This window comes from Ammospiza nelsoni, chromosome 1 (assembly GCF_027579445.1).
Source record: "Ammospiza nelsoni isolate bAmmNel1 chromosome 1, bAmmNel1.pri, whole genome shotgun sequence".
NCBI lineage: Eukaryota > Metazoa > Chordata > Aves > Passeriformes > Passerellidae > Ammospiza > Ammospiza nelsoni.
This window is the reverse complement of record NC_080633.1, coordinates 92719906-92744197: the sequence shown is the minus strand read 5'-3', so window position 1 is coordinate 92744197 and position 24292 is coordinate 92719906. Positions and strand designations below refer to the sequence as shown.

At 34.9% G+C, this 24292-nt stretch overlaps 1 protein-coding gene across 1 annotated transcript in view; it reads left to right on the top strand.

Annotated features, from left to right (window-relative positions):
- The window catches only part of LOC132070926 (dynein axonemal heavy chain 5-like), a 143542-nt gene that overhangs the window by 16065 nt on the left and 103185 nt on the right, over positions 1–24292 (top strand). The window contains exons 17-37 of the mRNA XM_059468136.1: positions 287–426; positions 2072–2223; positions 4310–4517; positions 5225–5312; positions 5425–5548; positions 5663–5826; positions 6957–7049; positions 8183–8386; positions 10137–10217; positions 10301–10705; positions 10851–10969; positions 12436–12572; positions 13620–13782; positions 16211–16322; positions 16648–16776; positions 18133–18332; positions 18436–18589; positions 20834–21100; positions 21298–21426; positions 21825–22040; positions 23648–23794. Coding sequence (XP_059324119.1) covers positions 287–426; positions 2072–2223; positions 4310–4517; positions 5225–5312; positions 5425–5548; positions 5663–5826; positions 6957–7049; positions 8183–8386; positions 10137–10217; positions 10301–10705; positions 10851–10969; positions 12436–12572; positions 13620–13782; positions 16211–16322; positions 16648–16776; positions 18133–18332; positions 18436–18589; positions 20834–21100; positions 21298–21426; positions 21825–22040; positions 23648–23794 — 3432 coding nt within the window. The remainder of the gene's footprint in view (positions 1–286; positions 427–2071; positions 2224–4309; positions 4518–5224; positions 5313–5424; positions 5549–5662; positions 5827–6956; positions 7050–8182; positions 8387–10136; positions 10218–10300; positions 10706–10850; positions 10970–12435; positions 12573–13619; positions 13783–16210; positions 16323–16647; positions 16777–18132; positions 18333–18435; positions 18590–20833; positions 21101–21297; positions 21427–21824; positions 22041–23647; positions 23795–24292) is intronic.

Genomic DNA, 24292 nt, shown 5'->3' with positions numbered 1-24292 from the left:
CAGAGAATGTGGCTGCAGAACTAGAATTAAACTTGGGAAGTCCTGGGAGCCAAGAGGTTAGGGCACAGTGAAAGAGTCACAAGAAATTGAAATTAGTGTAAGATATTGATTGATTAATACTTTGGGAAATCCATATATTTCTAGAGGAGGCTGAAGAAGAAATAAATATTTTAAAAATCCTCTCCAGTCATTTACATGTCTTTATATGATCCAGTTACATCACACTACATGTAAGTACCAAACTGGTGTCTTATTTTCTATTTCTTTTTTTCACTGCTACATGAAGGAATTATTTGTAAACTTAGACCCAATGGTCCTGGAAGTACTTTATGAGACAAAATACTTGAGAAAAATGCATTTTGAAGTCCCAGATGTTGTCCTTGGCTTGTGTGCAGATGAAGAACAGATTAAAAGACATCAAAGGGAGTGAGTGAACACTTTTTGGATTTGTTTCTTATCTGCAAATGGGAATACCTACTTTAAATCTGTTGCATATATAACTTTTGATTTATTATAATTTTTATCTTTGATGGAGTTTAATTGAACTTTAATTGCTTTCCCCTGTATTTCCATATTAACATGCAGTTGTTCCTATATAGAGACATATCTCGTTACTTGGAAACGCCTACATGTTTTTGTTTTGTTACTTCAACAGCTGCTCTCTAAGTGGAGCTCCTAGGTACTGCTATTATTATTGTTAGAGTGCATCTGTGCACTCTAATATAGCAATTACACTCCAAAATATTACACTTAGCATCAGAAGTTTTTCTTTTTCCTGTTAGAAAAATAAGGTGGAATTAACCACTTGATTGCTGTACAACCCAAACATTTGAAAAGGGAGTATGTTGCCTAAATTATAACATTGTCTCTCATGTTGAACATCTAAATTCACTTTTGTTGATTTAAAATTGCTTTCTGTTTCTTGTAAAAGTTCGAATCTCTGCTGCAAAAGTTCTTTCATTCTCAGGGATGCTGGTTGTTAATTCTAGAACTCTCTAAACAGGGATGTTCCGTCTTAAAAAAAGCAATGTTTTGTGAGGACTGTTCTTAATTTCTTAATTAGAATTGGACAAAAAGGGATGAAATTTAAAGGGTTTCATGAATACTTCAACCCTTCCTCTCTTTTTCTGTTGAAATTTTCAGTCTTACAATGCATCATTTTTCATTGATTTTCTGTGGAGTGTTTAAAGACATCTAACTGTAAAATTTTAATGTGCAAGACAAACTCTGCACGCTACAGATCTCCAAAAAGCAGTAGCCCCAGATTTTGCCATCCAACAGGAAAAAATGTACAGGAAATATTTGCATTAAAAAAAGAAAGACAAACTTATCTTCTACTCTAAAAAACCTTCATACTGACTACCCAAGCAAAGAAGAAATATTTAGAGGTGTAGATTTTTGACTGACAACATTTTAAAAACCAGTTCTGGGTATAATGTTAATGTGTTATCTCAGTATATGGTTGTAACAATGATGTCTAAAGTCATCAAGTCATGATTTTAATCTGGTCCAAAACACTGCTATTTCTGTGTTTGCGGCAGTTCTTGTAAGGAACCCATTATGTATCTGACCTTTGAATTATATTTGCATCTAATTCTTGTTTATGCAGTTTCTTTGTGTAGCTTCATTTTCATGGAACTGTATTGATAAGCCTTGTTTCAGAATTTGGACTCATTTTCTTTGGAATCTGTGATTCTAAGTGGTTTGTATGTAGATTTTCTTATAAACAATGTAATTTCTTGCCATGTCTTGTGAGATGGAAAGATGTAAACAAAAAAAGCCATGTTTTCAATTTTCTGTTTCTATTTTTTTTTAATTGTAAATAATATTCTTGGGAGAAAAATTCTGTCAGGTAATCACAGTCACTTTGCTGGAGGTACTTATTTCTTCAGTCTGGTTCTGCTGTTGGTAAGGACAAAGAGGCCTGGTTGGAGTTAGGAAGAGCTGGGAAGTGTTCTTATTTTAAAGATGGGATCAGAATTTGCAAACCTTATTAACAGAAAATGTGTTCAAAATTCTGTGTTTCAAATATCTGAATTAAGCACATAGTGAGCGTGATCATGTCTTTCAGACTCCAGAACCTGTTGATTAGTTACAAGGAACACCTGAAGAGGATCCCTGTTGTGCTGAAGCCACTGATGAAGCCATGGATAGGACAAATTGAGGATGCCTTTACCCCAGGCCTGATGCAGCTGTCCTGGACTTCTTTGAACATCAATAAATGTAGGTAATAGGATAAGTTGTGAGCCATTCACACTGTGAGGTGCCTGCATTTATTTTTGCTTCTCTTTGAAAAATGTGTTTGTGGACTGATCTTTTCACTTTAGGTGGATAATTTTAGCCCAACTGCTACAAGAGTGTCAGACAAGATAATTAATATGAGTATTTTAATAATATCTTTTCTATAAAAAACCTCTTCAGAATTTATGCTGAACATCCTAAAAGTGGCATGTCTGAAGTCAAGGTTGGAGATTTTTTCCCAAATACTATTTTTTTTGCAAGAAAACATTTATTAGGCATTGAGATTTTCCACACAAACAGTAAGACACAACCTTAAGCCTATCAAATACAGCATAAAATTGATTAACTGTTGTAAAATGTCATTGAAATGGGCATATATAAAACCATCACCAAGACTTTCATGTTGCAGTTTCATGAGAAAACAGTAACTCGTGCTTGTAAATTAGCTTTTCAGTTCAGGTTGATTGATGTTAGGCTTTCCCTTCTTCAAAAGGAATAGCAGCAATATAAACAGGAGCAATATAAATATGAAAGTGCAATGTGGCACAGGTTTGTGCAGCTGTTTATTTATGACTCTGCCATGTGGCACTGGTGCACAGGCCTCTGACCAATGCTTAAGGCAAGTATGGTGACCTTTCAGCTTTACTTGGCCTTTGCCTGACCAGAGAACAAGAACCAAATGGCAAGGGTATTTTTATATTTGTTTTATAGCTCTAAAATGAATTTTTGTGTTTTAATGTTTTGCATTTTTAGAAACACATGATAAGGAAGGTCTTTACAATAGTATTTATTTATTTATTCATTCATTTAGGTACTCTCTGCACCACTTTAAGTATCTGAATAGGTATAATTCAGGTTGTAATGATTATTTGTATCACCATTGGTTCTGATGGAAACTGTCCCTGTTGAACAATTTAGATGTAATACAGGGCTGTTTTAATCTGGGCTTTTCCTGCTGCTGCAGCTGAAATGCAGTTACACCTAGAAGGGAATTCTTTTCTAGAGTGTATGCACCTTGTCTTTTTGAAAATGGGCAATGTCTGATATGCCCAAAATCTGTGTTGGAGACCTACAAATTAGCCCCTGGTTTGGTGTACACAAAACAGCTCTTTACATGCCAGTGATGTGCTAAACTCAAGCTTAATGTCTTATGTGTCTTTTTTCCATCTAAGAGAACTCCATCTCAAAATATAGGAGTCCATAGTTGCCTTCTAGACTACTAAATTTATATATTTAAAAAAACAAAGAATCTAAGGAATTCGTTTGACTGCTTTTCCATTTTAGACAATAAAAAAAGTCAAGTTCCATCATTAACTTCCTTGCAGCAAGAAATGACATTTCCCACTTAAAACATCAGCACTTGGACAGTCCTGTCACACTGATGTGCCTTAGATTTTTAGTGATTTCTATCTACATATAGTAGAGGTTTACATACATATATTTATATATATAAAACGTTATGGTAATAATAGTGACAAAGGACATAAAGTGCTGTATTTCTTTCTATTTTGCAATGGAAGTATGAAAGGGCAAGAATTTTTCCAGTCTATTCAGAAACAGCAGAAGAGTTAATTTTATCTTTAGTTTAATAAACACATTTGTTAAAGCAATAAGTTTATCTGTTTCCAAAGTAAATTAGGTCATACAGATGGAAGAAGAAATCTAGGTCTTGGCTGGGGGAATTTTAGTAATTTCATTTATAAGTTAATTGCAATGGTGAAGTCTGCTATGCATATATGTGGGAGGAACAAAATAATTTTCGGGCACTGGCATCCTTTGTGTTTTCTGTTCTGTTTTGTTGATCCTTTTCATCACAATGTTATTACCAAAAATAAGCGATATTTTAAAGAATATTGTTCTGCTTATTATGAGATGTTTTAATATAAAGAGGAAAATATACAGCAAGTCCATAATGTTTCAGGCCTTCATTTCATATTTCATTGCCATTATATCCTCATTTTATTGTAAAATCTGGGGGGAGGCAGGAGTGGATGGGAGGAAGGGGAGATGAGACTTAGGAGGTCTGTGTTCTGCATTGATTTGTTTTCATTTTTTTATCCTTGTTTAGTTATTCAGAATGTTTACAGTACCCTGAGGGAGTTGGACTATGTAGTCAAAGCAGCATCTGATACCCTGGAATGCAGAATTGAAAGAATCCTGAAGGACATGTCAAACACTGCTCTGATAGTTTTGCCAGAAGATGAACCCACAGATGTGACTTCTTTCTTGGAACAGATAGAAAAGCTTGCTGCCTCTACTGCTCCCAAACTATCTCAGTAGGTTTCTTAATTGCACAGGCTTGAAGGCCGTTTTTGGGAGGGTTTATTTACTTACTACTTTTGTATGCATAGAGGTTTTATTTTTAAAATGTTATTGCAACAGAGTACTAGTCTAGAACAAAGTGATAGTCTTGGGATGCAGGGGAGAAACTTCTAAGTATCTTGAGAACAGCAGTTGTGAAGTAGCATAGTATTGGCATTTATTAGCCAATTCATTTAGCATTTCACACATTTTTTCTTATAGCATTCATTTAGCATTTTTTACATTTTTTCTTATAGCATTCTAGTAAGTAGCAAGAAAAATGAAGATGATAAGACATGAAATCTCATCCACATGTTAACTGCTTGTTTCTTAATACTTCTTTTATTTTTATTTTAATCATTCTGATTTCACAGATTATCTTACTGCCTCATCACGATAAACCTGTTTTATTAGCTATAGCTGGAAAAAACTTTTTGTAAAAAAAAAAAAATTATGAAGTCCAGTTGAATCAGATATAACAGGATCTGACAAATGGGTTTGATGTTAGTCAGCAAGTTTTAAAATCTCTACATGCCCAAGGAATAGAAACAAACAGAAAAACATTGAAAGGGCATTTCCATTCACACAAGTGCAGTGGGACAGGGGGTGTGTGCCTGGGAAACAACAAAGGGCATTCCTTATGTTTGATTCCCTATGGGTGACTGTAAGATTGTTTTTGTAGGCAGAGTCAACAAGTGGAATGTTCTGTGTATGAACTTATAGATATTCTTAAGCACAGTCTGAAAGCAGATGCTGGAAGACCTCTGGAGGTAAGACCTGTACAACGTAAAAAAAAAAAGTAGCCTAGTCAGATATTTGATATTTCATTTATATGCTGGATAATCTGATTATTTACCCAAAAATTTCCCTTTCACTGTTCAGGATTCCTTTGCCTGTACACATCTTGACATGAAACAGAAAACACGCTGCCAGGAATGCCTGTCCTGTAGCTACTATAACCTGATGGGACAGCTTTGTCAGAAGAATACTGACTCTTTGATCAGATGTGAGTCTGGATTTTTCAGATATGTTGAATTTTTAAAATAAAACTTTTAAGATTTTTTCCCCCCAAACTTATTGTGGTAAAAAAATTTCTCACTTAAATATTACACTTATTTAGGCACGAAGATTTCTTTGGAGTCCTTAAGACATCGACTGCATGTTATTGACTCCAGGTATCAGACAACTAAGTTTGTAGAGGCACACAGGGTTCCTTTGTTCAGAACTGAAATTCAACTGGCTATTCCAAATATTGTCTTGAGACCAAGTCTTGAAGATATTCAGGTAACCAAATAATTTGACATCTCAGTCATCTACAATAAAACATTTATAAATGTATTGTTTCAAAGCAGTATGTGTAAGATTTAAGAGTGCAGGTTTATATGTGCAGGTGTAAGAAATAAAGGAAGGAGAAGGAAACCTAAAAGGCCACTTGAGTTCATGATGACAGTGGGTACTAAGGGCATGGAACCACAGATCAGGTTTGTTATACAGGCTATTAGAAGGAACTGTTTCTGTCAAAGCTCAGTAACTGAGTAATTCACAAATCTCTACTTAAGGCAAACATTTCAAAATGAGTGAAACAGTAAAAATGAATGCCATCAGTACAGCCTGACTTTCTAGTCTCTTTTAACTCTTTTAGAATTTAAAGTCAGTTTAAAGTATCATTCATAAATTCAGCAGTAGTGAAATGTAAAGAAAAATATTTCCAGCCTAAATCCCTAAACTGAAAAAAACTTAAACACTCTTTTAAACTTACACTAGTTTAGCAAAATTTTTACACATATTTGCAATATCCTATGATGTCTGAAATTATTCAGAGTATTAGTTGTTTATGGTGTTGATTTCTGGACTTTTTATTTAACATAGTGACTCTCAAGATCAGTATCTGAGTTATTTCTCAAGTTTCATGTGCAGCCTTAATGGTGTTGTCAGTAAGAAATTAGGCCACAAAGTGTGATTTTAAAATACCATGCATAGGGGAAGTAATCTGATAATTTCTGTAGCTGCCTGTATAGATTACAGACTATACCATCACAAATTCAGACAAATGTATTCAAGCATTCTGGTGTGAACATGAAAACCATTATTAATAACACATAGCAATGTTTATAAGCAGTTTAAAGGGAAATAGTACTTGAACTAAATTGTAATGCCCAGTGATTCATGATTACTGTTCATAAAGGTCTCTTTTGCTTGAAAACCACATAAACTTGCAAGGACTGTAATAAAACGTTATGGAGTACTCTTTCCCCTTACAAAATGTGTTTTTTGGGTGATCCTATGTCATGCTTCTTAGAGTATTTCCTTTAAAGACAAAGGTACAATTTTTCAGCCTTGGTATTGTTTGGATGATCATCACCCACCCACATAATATCTCTGTGAGCTCAAGGTGAATGTTTTGTTTTTTTCAGAGTGCTGTAAACAAAGCAGTAAATATCATTCTATCAGTAGCCAAAGATATTCCCCTGTGGAAAATTGCTTACTTACATCATAAACAGCAGCAGGTAAGAATTTTACTTTACTTTAAAAATTTGGTATTTTGCTTAACATTTCTTAAGATTATATTCTGTATCAATACTTTGACTTGTTACCTGGTGGATCTTCCTGTTAAGTGAAGCCTAGTTTTCAATTTCTATGCCAATTAATAAAACATAGGAGTAACAGTTCATAAATCTTATGTTTGGTAGTTTCTAATATTAAAATCAAAAGTTGCTTTAAAAAATCTTTTAAATAGACTGTTCAAATATAATGATGATAGTGTAGAACAAACATTATGTGTAAGTTCTACCAGCTGAATATAAATTATTATCACTTCTCCCAGGTGAAAACTCTAAAGTTAAACTGCAAGCCTTCATATGACACCTATAATACTACAGTTAATACAGTACAAATATTTTAACTGGCACCAAAATTAGCACTAAAACCTTGGGAAGGTCTGAGGTTTAGACAGTAACTGAAACTTGTTGAAGGACAAGAATGCACAGTACTGGTAATCATGTGGCCTTAATTGTCTTATCTGGGAACAAAATATAGATGTACATAGATCTGTGCTGAAAAGTGTCTTTCTAAAAATATTTTCTTTTGTTGATATGACATCAAAAACAGATCAGTTCATTCTAGTGAAAAAACCCACATTCAAGTCCTACAAACAAATAGTAATTAAGATTTAAAAAAAAAAGTACTAGGAGAGAGTTGATTGAACTCTGCTCTGTTAAGCAGAATGTTAGCTTATTTCCAATCATGCGACCCTCCACTGCCTCCAGGACTTTCTATAGCCAAGAATGGGTATAGATTGTAGTTCTACACTAAAGAAGGTAGAAAAACTTTAGCAGATGTGTAGGAGGATAAAACAGCACAATTGTACTTGTATATGGGGCATATTTGCCTGATGTAATTCAGAGATGATTAATATAGAGCTCTGCATGAAAATTTTTTATAAAATCAGCTTTAACACTAGAACTATAGCTCTGTAAAAATCCAAGCTGAGAACAGGGGGTCTCCCTGTGGATGTTGCTCTGCACTTTCTGTCTGTTTTTAGAAGTACTTATTATCATTGCATATTCTGTAATTTAAAAATAAAAATAAAATCCCAAACAAACTAGTGGACATTTTTTTTTTCTTGTTTAATTCATACCAGGTTGAACAAGCTGTTGCTTTAGAGTCAGGTGATGAGAGCAAACTAACCAGGATGGTGGCACTGAAACCTTTAGACAAGCAGATCATCGAACATAAGGATGTAAACAAAGTGGTGATCCAACTAAATACAATTATTTTATCTCTTAAAACTGAAGCACTGGTTCTTCTGAAGACCTTTTCTGAATTTTCGGACATCTGGAACAAGGTTAAGTCCAAGCTTAATATAATACATTGCTGTGTTGTAAAATCTAAATATATTTTAAAAAAAAGGTTGTTGGTTGCCTAAGGAGTCTGTGCTCAGTAGGAAGCATTGGTTTCATGGTAGAATCCATACATCCATAATTCCTGTCTGCTCTTGTGTTGGCCAGAACTTGCAAATCTTTATCAATTAAAGCATCTAAGAAAGAAAGCAGAAGTACACAAAAGAATTTTGGAGCATAAACAAGCTTATGCTTTCATATATTTATCCATCTTTCTCACAGCATCTTGTCTGCAGGTGTTATGAAAAACAATAGTTGAGCAGAATCTTTTAGAACTTGGAGACTACAAAACTATTCCTGAATATTAAAATGAGTAGTTCTTCTCAAGCAACCACTGCTGAGTGATATTTTTATATTTCTTCACACACATGCAAAAAGAAAACCTCTGTCTAGGAAATCTTTCACCAATGAAAGTTCGAAAGCTGAAGTGAATCTGGGCTGATGGAGTTATCTTCATTAGGAAGTGGGTCCAGTCACATGAATGGTAAAGCTCTGAGGAGTATTTTGTCAAGAGATTCATCATGAAGTAAAACATTCTGACTAGTGAAATTCAGCTCTGTGAATGGACAACTACTGGTCTCACCTATCAAAGGTGCTTTAGGAAGGCCAAGAAATAAGCAATCAAAACAGGAGTAATCTTATCTGTGCTCACTATTTTTAACTTCTCCTTCCTAAATAAACCCTTCAGTTACCTCGTTCTCACAGCTGACTCTTCTGTCTGAGAGATGGCATTTTCAGCTTTTTGTGGCTTCTGAAGTTCCAAAGCTTAAAGCTCAGTTTGCTTTGAACTAACTACATGTTGGTAGCATGTAATTTCACCCAGACAGACACAATCAGATTGGGTGATGCAGAAGAATGATGTTTCTTTCTTACTAAAACCTTCTAAAATAATTAATTAACCTGGTTCTTTAACTTAGAATTCCTCAGAAGTTGTCACTGTTCCCCCCACCTTTACAATCTCTGTTGGTCCTAGAGGTGCAAACAGATTCTCAGGGATCTCACAGTGCAGACTGCAGGGGAATATCACTGGGAGGGGTGAAGATCATCTGTTTGTAATTGAATTGAGAATCTTGCACATTTGTTGAGCTGGTGACACTGATTTCTCACCTCTGCAGAGACTGGCCTATCTTGTGAAAAGGAAGGATGCTCAAATCCCTATTGCCTATAAACAATCTTCAAGAAGCTAAATGCCCTCTCTCCCCTTAGATCCAACCTTCCCTGCCAAACTGTTTTCTTCAAATGGCCAGGAGGCCATCTGCACCTAGAAACTGCAGTTTAAAGATGCTGTTTCAGGAAGAGTGAAGAAAACTGAGTGCAATTCCTCCCATTTAAATACTTGTTAGAAAATGTGAACTGCTTTCGTGGGGTTACAGACAGAAGGAAGACTAGGAAGGAAATACATCCCACAAAACTTTAGCACCTACATTGTAAATCCTGTAGTAACATTTAGATAGATAAGGGATATCATGACCTGTGTCAGTTTCTGAGTTACAGATTTCAAGTTCTTTAAAGACTATTGTGCAAAAAATAAGAGTCAGGAAAGGCAGTTCAAGTAAAATAATTTGTGCTTATATCTCAATTCCTTTTAGGGAGGGAACATTTTGTGTTTGTCAAATACATCAGGCAGCTGGGTGCTGTGTAGGTAATTATAATACCAATGCTAAATATTCATTAAAATAAACTTTTTTAAAGTAGGTTCCAGAAGAAAAAGTGAAGGAATTTATAGATACTAAACCAACAATGGCTGAATTCCAATCTCAAATCAGATACTTTTCTGTAAGTATTTTATCTTTAATAAAAACGAACTCTTCAGATAAATTTCAGTGAAATTAAATGCTGAACACTTGTATTTTTCTTAGCAATTAGAGATGCAAGTCAGAGAACTGCCCAATCATTGTGCACTGCAATCAGTGGAAGTTGCAACAGAGTCATTGAAAATAGCTTTAATTCAGGAATGCCGCTCAGGACAAAGAACATTTGGATTAGCTTTAAATAAAAAGTCTGCCACAGACGTGGGTGAAATTTATTCATTCATTGAAAATGTTAGCAAGAGGTTAAGCAGACCTATCCAGGACCTTGATGATGTACGGGAAGCAATGGAAGCACTGAGGGAGATCCGAGAGAATGAGATTAAAATTGACATGACAGTTGGACACATAGAAGAATCTTATTCTGTGCTTCATAAATACAATCTGCTCTTTCAAGATGAAAATACAGAAAGAGGTGATGGATTGGCCTATGCCTGGAAGAACCTAAACACACAGGTATTGTAGTTATGTTATTTCTCAAATCATTATTATCAGCCCTCTTAATATTGAAATGATAGAATAAACCTATTTACCTAATTAATTTTTTGATTTCCCACATTCATTCTTTTGTGCCTGTTTTTTTCTCTTTGTCTGCATATAGGCACAACAGGTTGAGGACTTGCTGCTGAAAGTACAGCCACTCATGAAAACAGATTTACTGAGAGATGTTCAGAAATTCCAAATTGGCACTGCAGGATTTTATAAAGAATATGATGAAAAGTAGGTGACCTGCATTGTGATACAATTATGCTTCATTAGTGATTGTTTGAAAATATTATATCTAAAGGCCTTCAGAAAATAAACACAACACAGCATCACTGTATATATTACACCTGCAAAAAGGCCTAATTTCAGAATTATATAAGGTGGGCAGCTTTGACAGTGTTACTGTCAAAGATTCGTTCCTGTAATTTCAGTGCTGGAGTCAGTGATAGTCCATAAGGGCTTATAGATTGTAGGGGGAAAAAAATCACATTCTCAATCCAGATTAAAATGTAATGGGGTTTTTTTTTGGGTCTTAATAAATCTCTTTGAGGGATATTAAAACAGTAAATATTAAAACAGTGTCTTGGATGTGACTGGAGATACCAATTCTCAATATTTCTAAATTCACTGTCTTACTCAGCCTTACTTTTAAACTTACTTTATCACTTTTGAAGATGTAAATTGTGGTTCGTTGGATCCTCCTACAGTAGCAAAGAAAGAGAGACAGGATTTGGCTTCACCCATTATGGCTCTAGGACAATACCTGACCTTTGAGGGCATCCCTCCTCCTTTGGTGACCTCAGAGCAGCCTGGTTCCCACTGGGCTGTGTCTCATCCTGGTTACCTTCCCTAGACCTGCCCCGGACCCTGCTTTACTGACTCACCTTCCCTGCTTGACCTTGGTCCTGTGTAATTATTGCAGACTTGGCTAAAGACCTGGACTATCCCTGGAACCTGATTACCACCCGAGGGCCCTGATTTTCCTGCTCAGGTTCTGTGGGATCATGCCTTAGCTGCTTTTGCTGACTGTGTTTCTGCTTTCATCTCCTGGTTTCATTTCCCTTGCCAAGCAGCCAGCCTGCTCTGCCTTCTGCCCATCTGTCTGAATTTCTTTCTAGAAATAACCATGGCACAACAGAGGATGACAGAATTCTCATCCCAAAATATTATGATATGGCAAAGAAGTGGTCCCAGGTGTGAGAACTGGGAATTGCACCCAGTCCTATGGCTGAGATGTGCTCATTAGGCAAAATATTATTTTTTCTGATATTTTTATGACTACTTAATTATGGTTCTCGTGCCAGCTACACAATTTTCACTCCTGATTTATGTATCTGCTATCTTCCCCCTTTTAAAATAGAAATGAAAATAATTACTAAAATTTGTTTCACAGAAGAAACAGGAAATAACAAAGTTAAAATATTTGCAGATCTTTAGCTGTTTGTAAGATGTATGGTAACACAGATGAATTTTTTTTAATTGGAAAAGAAGTTGGGCTTTCTTTCAGGGACTACTGAATATGTAATCTTGGTACACTGAATAAGTGCTGCATTTTTTCTTTTAGTGTCTTGTGAAAATTTACAGAAAAAATGTTAAAAAATATTACATTATGTTCAGTAAGTATGGTTTGGATTCTGTTGTGCTTCTTTGTGAAACCTGTATGATTGGCAAATTCACTGAATGTTTTTTGGTTTTTACAGGGGTCCCAGTGAGGACAATATTCCTCCCCATGAAGCAAGTGACAGATTACAAATCTTTCAAGCTAAATTTGATGAACTGTGGAGGAAGTATCTCTCTCTTTCTAGTGGGGAAGAATTATTTGGTCTTCCCATCACAGGTAATTTCTCAGGGGATAAGAGTACCTGTTTCTAGGCTATTAAATTTTTCTCATGATTGCTACTAAATTAATTGAGATTTAGAAAAATTGCAGAAAAATTCCTTGCAGATAAATCTCCTTGTAGTAAATTATTATAGTCTTTCCTATGAAAAGCAGCTGGGTGAAACTGGCTCTCAGTGTGCACATACATAAACATCAGGTGGAAAAATACTCCACTGCTCTTTGTGTCTCAGGGTACAGATGCTTAGCTCTCTTGCTTTTTCTGTTCAGAGCTAAGCACATCTCCTGCCAGTATTCTGCCCCGTACAAATTTGGGAAACATGTTGCCAAAGTACTCAAATTGTCCCTGCTCCAGCTGCATAATGAATTCCCTTGGGCTATGCAACTGCTCTGTAATGTTCTTATGCCTCCTAGTCAGACACAATTCCTTTGGAAGATTGTGGTGTGAACTACAGCAGAATGTATGATGAGCACTTTAATTTGTGCATACTAAATTGAGTGCATTTTCCTGTCTGAGGACATGTGCAGTAATTCAAATATATTTTGCTAGGAATTCCAAAAGATACGAGAGAAAGTAACTAAAACATTTATATCAAGGATGTCCATTTTAAATACTTTTATCATCTATTATATTTTATATATTTCATTAGAACGCACACCCATCATCCTCAAACTCTTCCTCTTAAGTAATCAGTGTAAATTGACATAGGGGACATTTAGGTTCTTGTCTAAAATTGTATTGTATTTCATTGCCATTTCATCTACTTTTCAACATTGTTTCGCTCAATTATGAGATTACTGCTACAGAAGAATATTGATTAAAAAAATCAGCTATCTAAATAATTACTGTGCATCAAAATCTGTTGTAATCATAATATAAGTGGAAAAGTTTGTCTTCCTAAACACTATCCAGAAAAGTGCAAGTCTGATTTCATTCATTTATTAAATAACATTAGTAGAAATGCATTGATTCTTATGTTCATGAATACATTTGACATGAACTCCTAATTAACACGCATGAATTTCCAATTTTAAAATTTGAAACAGAGTATCCTGAACTCCACAGAATTAAACGTGAACTAACCTTGCTTCAGAAACTTTACAGTCTTTATGATACAGTTACTTCCAGTATTGACAGATACAATGAAATGCTTTGGAATGATTTAAGTATTGAAAAACTTAACAGTGAGCTCCTGGATTTTCAAAGCAAGTAAGTTGGGTTTTGGTTGAAGTACATGCATTTGTATTTCTAGCTCTGCTTTTTAATCAGCTGGTGAAAATTTCTCCAAGGGGCTGAAGAATGTTGGTCCATCTTGTGCTCCGTGTTGGGCACAGCTGCCCTGTGGTGCAATATGCAGCTGGTTTGTGAGTCACCTGAGCCTTGTTGGGGTGTATTGACATGGTAGGCTGTAGCTTATTCAATAAACATGGTGCCCAAACCTGTGTCAAGCTGATTGTAAGCATAAATAACTTTCAAAGCTGATTTTTTACAGTACCTTCTCAGTGATTTCATTTGCAGCTAATTAATTCTTAGTCCATGATATTACAAAATTTCAAAATATGAAATTTTGAACCTATTGTTTACTTCTGCACATTTGTCTAAATTGTAATTGTTATTTCAAGAAGGGTAAATAGCCACACTAAATTCTGAGGGCTTATTTATGAAGTTTGAAGCAATAATGTTTTCCACAAAAAACTGACTGAGCTGTCTTTTAGTCATTAATTTGAACCCCTCTTTTTAAAAAATAAGAATAGTAAAAATGAATGTATGTGAAACATAACTGCATTTGGACAATGTAAGTCTTCACCTCATTTTAGTAGAATTCTGGAATCGGCATCATAGTTTTTTCTGCTGTTGATTAAATTTTATGGTCTGTAGGAGTTGTCATGCTTCTTTCTCCAGAACGCTGAAGGAAGCCATTGCACAGCAAAAGTTTTCATTTATGTGTTTCTCTTTGAACTTCATGTGTGACATTTTTGTTTTTCCTCTGAAGTGTTGAGCTATATTTGGAGCAGTGTGACTAGCAATAGGTAATAAATGCTTTTATTGTAATAAAAGTCCAACCCAATGCTATCCTTTTTTTGGCAGTTTGCTAACATTATTGCATCAAGCTATTCTCTTTAAAGGCAGAGAAATTGAAACAACATACAGGAACATAACAGAAATAGCTAAGGTGACATGCTGTGTTAAGAAAGAAGCAGAAATGTTAGAAGTGAAATTATTGCTTTAGACTAGTTGCAAAGATATGCATTGTTCTTTAATGTAATTTTGTTTTGCTACCTTTTAAAAATAATAATATAATAGATAACTTATAATTATGAAAAGTACAAAAAAAACCTTTAGGAAAAAATAAATCCAATTAGAAAGAAATGATAAGAAGAAATATTTAGAAAGCATTGTAAATGTTTATAATAACAGTTGGAGAGAAGTTTCCCTTTATATTTTACTGTGATACACTGTATAGAGAATGTCCAGTAAATTTATGACAGAAATGTAAACCTGATCAATGGAGTAGTTTTTTAACATAATATGCAGCTCATGAAACTTGCTTTTAGAAGACATTATTGAGACTAAGACAAAGGACAAAGTTATTTGAATTCTTTAAAAGATTGCCATTTTTATTACCAAGCTGAGAGATCCCATTTCTAATAGCCATCCCTAGACAAGTTTATTAGATGTTACTTGCTATGCCTCAGGATAGAAGTAGCCAGGAACTGCACCTTAAAGCCTTCTTGATGCAAGGCAGAGTATAAATTTTCCATTCTGCAATGCTTTTCTCCAGTGTATTTAATGCTATCTACTGTTAGATTCAAGATGAAAGACTGTAGCAGTTATTGTAGTGCCATGACAGGATCCATATGTTCGTCTGCCTCTCACCAGCAAGCAGTGAAGAATTTGCACATGTTCCAGCAGTGTGTGACAGATCTGTCTGATTCTGAACTGTGAAAAATGGAGAACTTTTTTGAAGGAATTTGTCGTTATGGGGAGGTTTTATGCAGCTTTTAGTTTCTGGAACTGAGCTGTAAGAGAACTGCTGTCAGTCTTTGGTCCATAGCTTTGGCAGATGAAAATTGGCAATTCTGGTTTAGAAGGGAGAGGAGCTGTGACTATTCACAGTACAAGAGGTTCTTCATTTTAAATTTGCATAAAGGAAATTTTGCTTTGAATATCTTTCATACAAACCAGGTATGAATTAAGAGTTGTTTGATTGAAACAGAAGTTTTTTCCTCTTTGCAAGCAGAATAGTTTAGGATGTACTTTATTTTACTGGGAAAATATATGTTGTTTAATAATTTTACCTCTTCACAAGATGAGGTGCATTTTCAAATTTTACTAAAACAATGACACTGCAGGAACTTAATTTCAGGTGTGGGTTTGCACATGAAATTACCTTCCTTTAATTCAAACTGAAATAGAAACCAAACCATTCCAGTGTAATTTGTGCTGTCTTTAGCAGTATTTCATGCCTGCAGTCACAAATGACCAGCTATATATAATATTACCAGCTTGCAGCTGGATTTTTATTTGCAGTCTACTGGTCAACTCATTGAAAAATGGCAATGCATTGTACTATTTAGTGGTGGATGGTGATTATTAAGAATAAAATATTTCTTCTTTCTTTTTGTGCTTTTTAAAGAATCCGAAAGTTACCGAAAGCATTGAAGGAATGGCAAGCTTTTCAAGACCTAAAAAAAAAAATTGATGACTTCACTGAGAGCTGTCCTTTGCTTGAAATGATGAAAAACAAAGTATGTTCAGCGTAATAATTTGGAGATAAGAGACACTTGAGAATCTCTACTGAAGGCCATGTTATATGACTACAAGATGCTTTCCATAATTCTTTTTGATAGATAAAAGCAGCTGTCTTTATAGCAAAAAATCTAGTTAGGCTTAGTTATAGAAAAATGAAACAAAAGACTTTGTAATGTGATTAGAATTACTACTAATGCTTTCAATGGAATGGAAGTAAAGACTCTCCTGTTTGTTTAACAGATGCAGTGCAAAATATGTGATCATTCTAGACCTAAAATTAATACAATTTTAAAAAAATCTCATCCCTATGGACTTTTCTAGGCAATGTTGTTGAGACACTGGGAAAAAATTGCACAAGTAACTGGGCATCACTTTGCTGTTGACTCGGAAAATTTCACTTTAAAAACCGTAATGGATGCCCCTTTATTAAAACATAAAGAAGATATTGAGGTATGTGTACTTTTCTGTTTTGTTTTGTTTGGTTGTGGTTATTTTTGCTAATTATTAACTTGTGATCTGGTGCTCTTTAAATCCTGTTTCTAGTCAGCTTTGTAACATTAAAAATTTGGTATAGTTGAAGAATTCCTTTGAAAAAGTGGAATTTGATAATTGATGTTGGCACTGATGGTTAGTTTATTTCCCTTTTTTTCTGGTGAAAATTTAAATATGTAGATGGTATTACACTAATCCTTCTATAGGAGCACTTTTGTTTTAAGAGTAGTGTGATTCTGTCATGCTTGTGATTTAGGGTCTGCCTACTTATATATTTTTTTCTTCCCTTTAAATGTCTAACCAGAGAGAAAGAACAGTTGATGTAAGACTGATCCTGTTAAGTGCTAAAAATACTTGGAACACAGTAGAAGAGGAGGATATGGGATTCAAGAAGGATGAAGTTGTTTTGTATTTCAAAAGTGACCCTTCACAAGAGCACAGATAGATGAGAAGGCATATGGAATGTGCACAAGCTGTAAAGCCATTGTCTCCTCTGTTTTGGGGACAGAAGTTGTCTAGCAAGTGTCTTAGCTTCATGCTTGTTAACTTTTACAAGAACAAAGCATAGCTAAAACTAAAGAAGTAAAACCCCAAATGTTTATAACTTTGGTTCCATGGTCACTTGGCTAAATCTGTACTTTTTCTAGAGTAGTGACCTCTTTAGTCTTGTTCCACAAGTGAGCATTTTTAAGGCAAAACCATGAAATCAAACCTCTGCTGTACCCAATTCCTGGACAAGGATTTAAGCCTTATGAAAGGTTTAGAGTTCCACCTTACACTTCAGGAAACACTTTAAACCTGCAATAGAATTTTGGGATCCAGTCTAAGTGTTTGATCCTTTTCTCTTTCTCTCTGATGCAATAACCAGCTTTATGACAGTCCCGTCCTCACTGTCTTCAAGAAGCAGCAGACAGGCACATTGTCAGTCTACACTCTGTTCTCAGAATATTTATTGGTTTTGATTGGCAGTGTTTATTTTCTTTAAACCGTTTTGTCAGTTTATTTGATTTCAAATATTAATACATACAGAGAGAAAAATTCTTCCTGCAGATTCAATGACTCAGTGAATTTTGTGTGTGTAAGATGCTAGCAGTAGTGAAGATGAGATATAGCCCATTACATGTACCTGTTACAAGTAGTACTAGAATATAATCTTGTTTGAAATATAATAACTTTGAGGTGTTTAAATGTATATTTTCATTAGCCTGAACTTACATTGAGATCTGGATCAAACCAATACATTTTAATAGTCATTATAAGTGTGCTTTACAATAGCCTTAGATGAATGTAAATTACTATTTTAATTTTACACAGGATATCTGCATCAGTGCTGTCAAAGAAAAGGAAATTGAAGCAAAATTGAAGCACATCATCAGTGAATGGAGTACTCATACTTTCAGTTTTGGCCAATTCAAAGCTCGAGGAGAACTTCTTCTGAAAGGATCAGATATATCAGAGAAAATAGCTTTGGTGGAAGATAGCCTCATGATGCTGGGGTCACTGATGAGCAACAGGTACAAAACATAATAAATGTACATATTGTATAAATCTTATAAACCCTCAGAGTAAACAATTACCATCTTAGGTTCTTCTTCCCTTTAACTCATGTTCATGCAGGTATAATGCACCGTTTAAGTCCACTATACAACAGTGGGTTCAGAAGCTGACCAACACTGCAGAGATAATTGAAAACTGGATTACTGTACAGAACCTCTGGATTTACCTTGAAGCTGTGTTTGTTGGTGGAGACATTGCAAAACAGCTACCTCAGGTATATTGATGTATGATAGTAATATGTTGTACCAGGAGATTAGCCACATCACAGAGTTTATTTGCCAGTTCATATAACTTACATAAGATTTGTGGGCTGTGCATGAGCAGTTCAGGAGAAGCTTTGCCAAACTAGGATCTGTCTGGTTAAATTGCTTAGAACTTGGTGAAACCTAAAGGAACACAATTGTTTGTAATTCAAGTTTAAATGTTCCTGTCAGTGTGCAATATTAGTAAACTAGTACAGGGCTCAGAACTACTTAATGGCACAAAACTGATTTATTGCTTTTGCCATATATACAAATATCCCTTTCTTCCTCTGTGCACGCGTTTATAGGCTATAAGCTGTAATAATAGAATGACAGATTTTACATTTGAATTCTGTACTTGCTAGGGCTCAGTTTAATGAAGTCCCACAGAGAGATGCTGCCAGGCCTGGGAGCTGTGCATGTGCTAATCGGTGTGAACCACTGCAACCTCTTCAAAAGGCAGTGGTGACCTTCCAAGGTAGCAGCTGCACAAGAGCTAAGGAATGATCTGAACAGGAGGGAAATAGCAGGGAAAAAAATCATCCTTTTTGTTGTGTCTCCTAATGAGGAGTTTTCATACAGTATACTAACAGACCACAGTTCAGTCTAACAGTGTAACTAAACAAAGCCATTATTATTGGGAAATTATTAGATATTAATTTATTTCAGGATACATATTTTATAATTAAAGCTTACAATATAAAAAATTAAGATTAATTTTGTAAGCTAAATAAAGCTTTCTCAATTGTTTAAACTACAATTTTTTTGTTGTTGTTCATGAGATATATTTATGTTGTTAGGGCTTATCAGAGAATCAATAAGCAGCTTGTGCAGATGAACAAATGGTACTAAAGCTACTTCTTCCAAGGATGATAGATACATGAACCAATATTCTGGAAAAAAACCAATATAGTGACTGTCTTTGATGAAGGAGAAGGAACAGCTTGGTGGAGGAGTAATGAGGAGTGAGTTTAATTGCAATTTTTGCAGTAATGAATACTGCAACAAGAAACTGTTAGCATCTGGAAATTAACAAGAAGATGAATAATGTTCAGTCAATGTGAATTTGTTAGGAGCAAAACACATTTAAAAAAAAATCTAATTTATTTTTAGAGTGGGCAAGGAGCTTTGTGGATAGAGGAAAAACAGTAGTTGCCATATATTTAGATAGGTTTTTGCCATTGTCTCTGATAGTATTACCAAAAAAGGTGTATTAGCTTGCTGGTGTGCAAAATGAAGAAGGGGAGAATGCATAAACATCAATAACCAATAACTAAAATACTGTATCTGGTTTTGGTGAAAGAAACACACTGACAAATTTGAGAGAGCATAGAAAAGGGTACAAGAATGAGGAACTATCCAGGAAGGATGAGGCACAAGAAAAGATTCAACAAACTAGACTTGTTTGACTTGAAGAAAAGTAAAAACTAAAGTGCAGAAGTGATAAGTTTTTTAAAATATAAGGGCTGTTCTCAACAGGAAGGAAAAACCCTTGTTTTCAGTATCTGATTTAGCTTAGATATTAGAACAGAGTCACCAGTATCAAAAATTGCCGGGAGAGGCTCCTAAATTTCCATCACTGAGCATCACTAAACACAAGACAGAGAGATATTTTGGGTATGATCGTGCCTCGTGACAGACAAATTGCTTTGGATCTTCTTTTGAGATCTCTTCTAGCTCTTAGATAATTTATGATTCCATTAACATTTCATTTGTTGTAGGTGAAGAACAAGTTTTTAATGTTAATATAGCAAGTGTATAAAAATATTTATTTTTCATCTTTGAGGATTTGTCTTCACCTACAACACTTGTAGTGTACAAGTGGGGCAGCTTTAGACTGTGTATACTGGTTTTGTTCATCAAGTGTTGCTACTAGCAGCTTACATGACATTGTGTATTGCTGTTAGGAAGCCTATAATTTCTGAGAAAGCTGCTTTTTGAATTTTCTCATGTGTGTTGGAATCCTTTTATGTGGAAAATTTTGGTGCCCAACATGAAGTAAGACATTTCCAGAACTGTTCCATTTGTACTCTTTCTCTTGCAATTTGAACTCTGGTCAATAGTAAGCATGACTATTAATATTCATACATAAGTCCTCCAAAGAAGACTTTAACAGCCAGGGAGATATTAAACTGTTACCCTGTTTGATAGAATTACTTAATTTTTAGAATTTGGCAAACATGAGGAAAAGCTAATGCATTTATCATGTACTTCAGGAAGCCCGAAGATTTCAGAACATTGATAAATCATGGCAGAGAATTATGCAGAGAGCCCATGAAACATCAAACATTGTGCAGTGCTGTGTTGGAGATGAGACTTTGGCACAGCTGCTACCACATTTGCTGGAACAGTTGGAAATCTGTCAGAAATCACTGACCGGCTATTTGGAAAAAAAGCGATTAATATTTCCAAGATTTTTTTTTGTATCTGACCCTGCTCTTCTGGAAATCCTTGGTCAAGCATCTGATTCCCACACTATTCAGGTACAAGTAGTAAAGCAAGAGTGTTCTTATGGTCAAGATCAATAAGTGAAGACCTTGGCAGATTTTGTTGTTTATTTGAGAGAATATCTTTTACTTATGGAAAGATTTACACAGTATTCTAATACAGTATTTAAAGACAAAGTAAGAATGCCATATGAGATCACTTTATGGAGGCTTTTTTTCTGATTCTATTGTAGGCACATTTGTTAAGTTTGTTTGACAATGTTAACCGAGTGGGATTTAATGAAAAAAACTACGACCAGATTTTATTGTTTGAATCTCAAGAAGGAGAACAGGTCAATATTATTGAACCAGTTTTAGCTCAGGTAATGAAAGTATATATTACAGTTTTTCATGTCTTGTTTAAATAGATTTATGTTTTAGAGGCCAACAGTATTGCATCATGTTATTATTTTACTAACTGAATGAAAACCTCCCAATGTGAACAGCAAGAGCGAAGAGTAGCAGGGACAGAACATTTGTGTCAGTTTGTAACGATTGCTTTACCTGTTTTCTCAGCAGTGCTGCTGTGAAGTGCCAAATCCATCACATAACTCTAGAAGGGCAGTGGAGCAGAAAGAGGAAAGAAATCTTTTAAAGATTAGAGAATAACAAATATGGAAATGGGAGTATGAAAGGCTGTGAAAAAAGTCACATAGAGCTCTTGCTTCTTGTGAATTATTCATAAAATGATTCTCTGAAAGTACTTTCTTGTTTATTTCAGGGCAATGTGGAATTCTGGTTAGGTCAGCTGCTGAATGGGATTAGGAAAACAATCCACACCATCATTAGACAGGCGTCAATGGCCATTAACGATTCAGAATTTAAGATGTATGACTTTCAGGCAATGTTTCCTGCACAAATAGGGCTTCTGGGAATTCAAATTATCTGGACCAGAGATGCAGAGAAGGCACTGAACAGTACCAAAACAGACAAAAAGGTAGTATTTAATGAGTCTTTGGGGATTTATTAAAAGCATTGTTTGTAACAGTACATATTGTGAAAAATTAAAGGTAACATGTAGGAAAAAGCAGAAAGTACTTGTTAATTACCCAGAATAACAAATAAACTACCAGGAAAACAGAATAATAAAAAATGTGTTAAGGAGTCACACCTCCTCATTATCCCCCCAGCATGTGCTTTAGAATTGCTCCTAATCCTGTGATTTTCTCTGTTGTTTTGTTAGGACAAGCATCTTGGGAAGAGACAGTTTCTTAGTTTGGGAATATGGGGAATTTTATCATGTTACTTTCACAAAACCAAATTAGGAAAGAAATAAGAGCTCCTGAAATTTGGGAAATAATTGTGCCTTGTGGACATTGGTGTACTATATCCAAATGTATTACATCCTTCGGTTGATGAGCTCTTTTTTTAGGAAAGGGGAAGAATAGAATCCGTTTCAGGAGGTGTTGGTTTAATCTCAAGCACATGGATAAGATGCTGTTAAAAACCAAGGTGTCATTCCTAACAGTGAATCTATGAAAGAACAAGGAAAGGATGTGAGCTAAAGGGTTGCAAACCACCATTAATGACAGTGAGATTGAGCAAAGAATGAGTAGCAACATCCTACCATAACCGTAAATGCAGGGCAAATTCTATGCTGTACTTTGATACTGCATGAAAGTAAGGGCTTAGACCATGGGGAAAACCATGTGCTGCTAAATTTTCTACATTGTTCAAAGTTTAAAAAGACCATAAACCTGATTTTAGTGCCCTCTTGTTCGTAGAATAACTAAGTATAAAGATTCTTTTGCATTAACACGAAAACAACTTTTGTGGTTTTTTGGGTTGAACTGCATGTGTGTGTTTGGGGGGTGGGGAGTTTCTTTAATTCTCTGTTAGTTTTAACAGTGTTTTTATCAATTTTTTCTCAGCAAACTGAGTGAGTTTTAGGCTCTGCATGTATTTACAGAAAGCTGGTGTGATTGTTCTGTCACACATTTGGAATGGAGTATAAATGAGCTGCTCTTTCATAAATCTCAGTGCTTTTTGTTGTGAACATCACTGGCAGAGGCTGATGCTATTTATGTAAGTCAGTATTGTATAGACAGCATTTATGGAACTTTGTAACCGATCTGGTACTACAAAATAAATTATTATTTTAGCATCAGCATCTAAAATTATAGTAGGTTTCCCCCTTCCTCTGGTTAAAGGACGTGACAGATCTTCAGGTTCCTCTTCCCCCTAAAGCTTGAGCTGATATATACTACTCAAAATCATTGACTGATGGTTTTGAATACATGCAGGGATGCAGTCAGCTGAAAATGTAATGTAGAGTAAAAGGAGCAAGAGTCTTGGAATAAAGTCTTACAGTGTGACCTGTTCATCAAGATATAACCTTATTGTACTCTGTTGGGTAAGAATGCATGAATGGAAGGCAGCCTCCAAATCCAAATTTGGAGGATTCCAAGCCTAAAAAATACAAAGCAGAATATGGACATTATAACCCTGGCTATTTTTAAATCTAAAAAAAAATAATGCACATTCTAAATATTGGAAGAACAAATGGTGTTTGTATTAATATGGTCATTCTTGCTTGTGGAAAAGGTAATGCACACAACAAATCAGAAGTTCTTGGAACTTTTAAATGATTTGATTGACATGGCAACACACAATCTGACAAGAATGGAGCGGACAAAATATGAAACGTTAATCACCATTCATGTGCACCAGAAGGATATCTTTGATGATTTGGTAAGTTTTGGAAAACCATCAAGGGATTTCCTATATGGAAGGTCTTGCACATATAAAAAAATTGTAAGCAAATCTTAGAATCTATTATCTTTGAGTAGCTCTGACATTACTGCTGTGATAGAGCATATCAGATTTAGTTTGATTTAATATATGTGATGCAGTGAGAAGAGTGAATTTTTATATAAGTGTGTTCATAGGTTTAGACTTCAGGTTTTTAAATGGCTGTTTATATTCGTCATGCACAAATTCACCGTGAGCAAAAGAGTTTGACTTTAAAAATTAAACTATCCTCTCAATCTGAAGATTAAATGCATTATTTGATTGAAATGTAAATGTAAAAAAACTCCCTTTAGTATTCCTGTCAATCTTGCGATTTCTGATCCAGCCTATGTGTTGATGTAAGGTAATAGTTATTCAAAGGTAAATCAGTGAGGCTTCATAAATTTGAAGAGAATAGCAACAATAGATAAAACAGATATTTTAGTTTTTTTGATAATT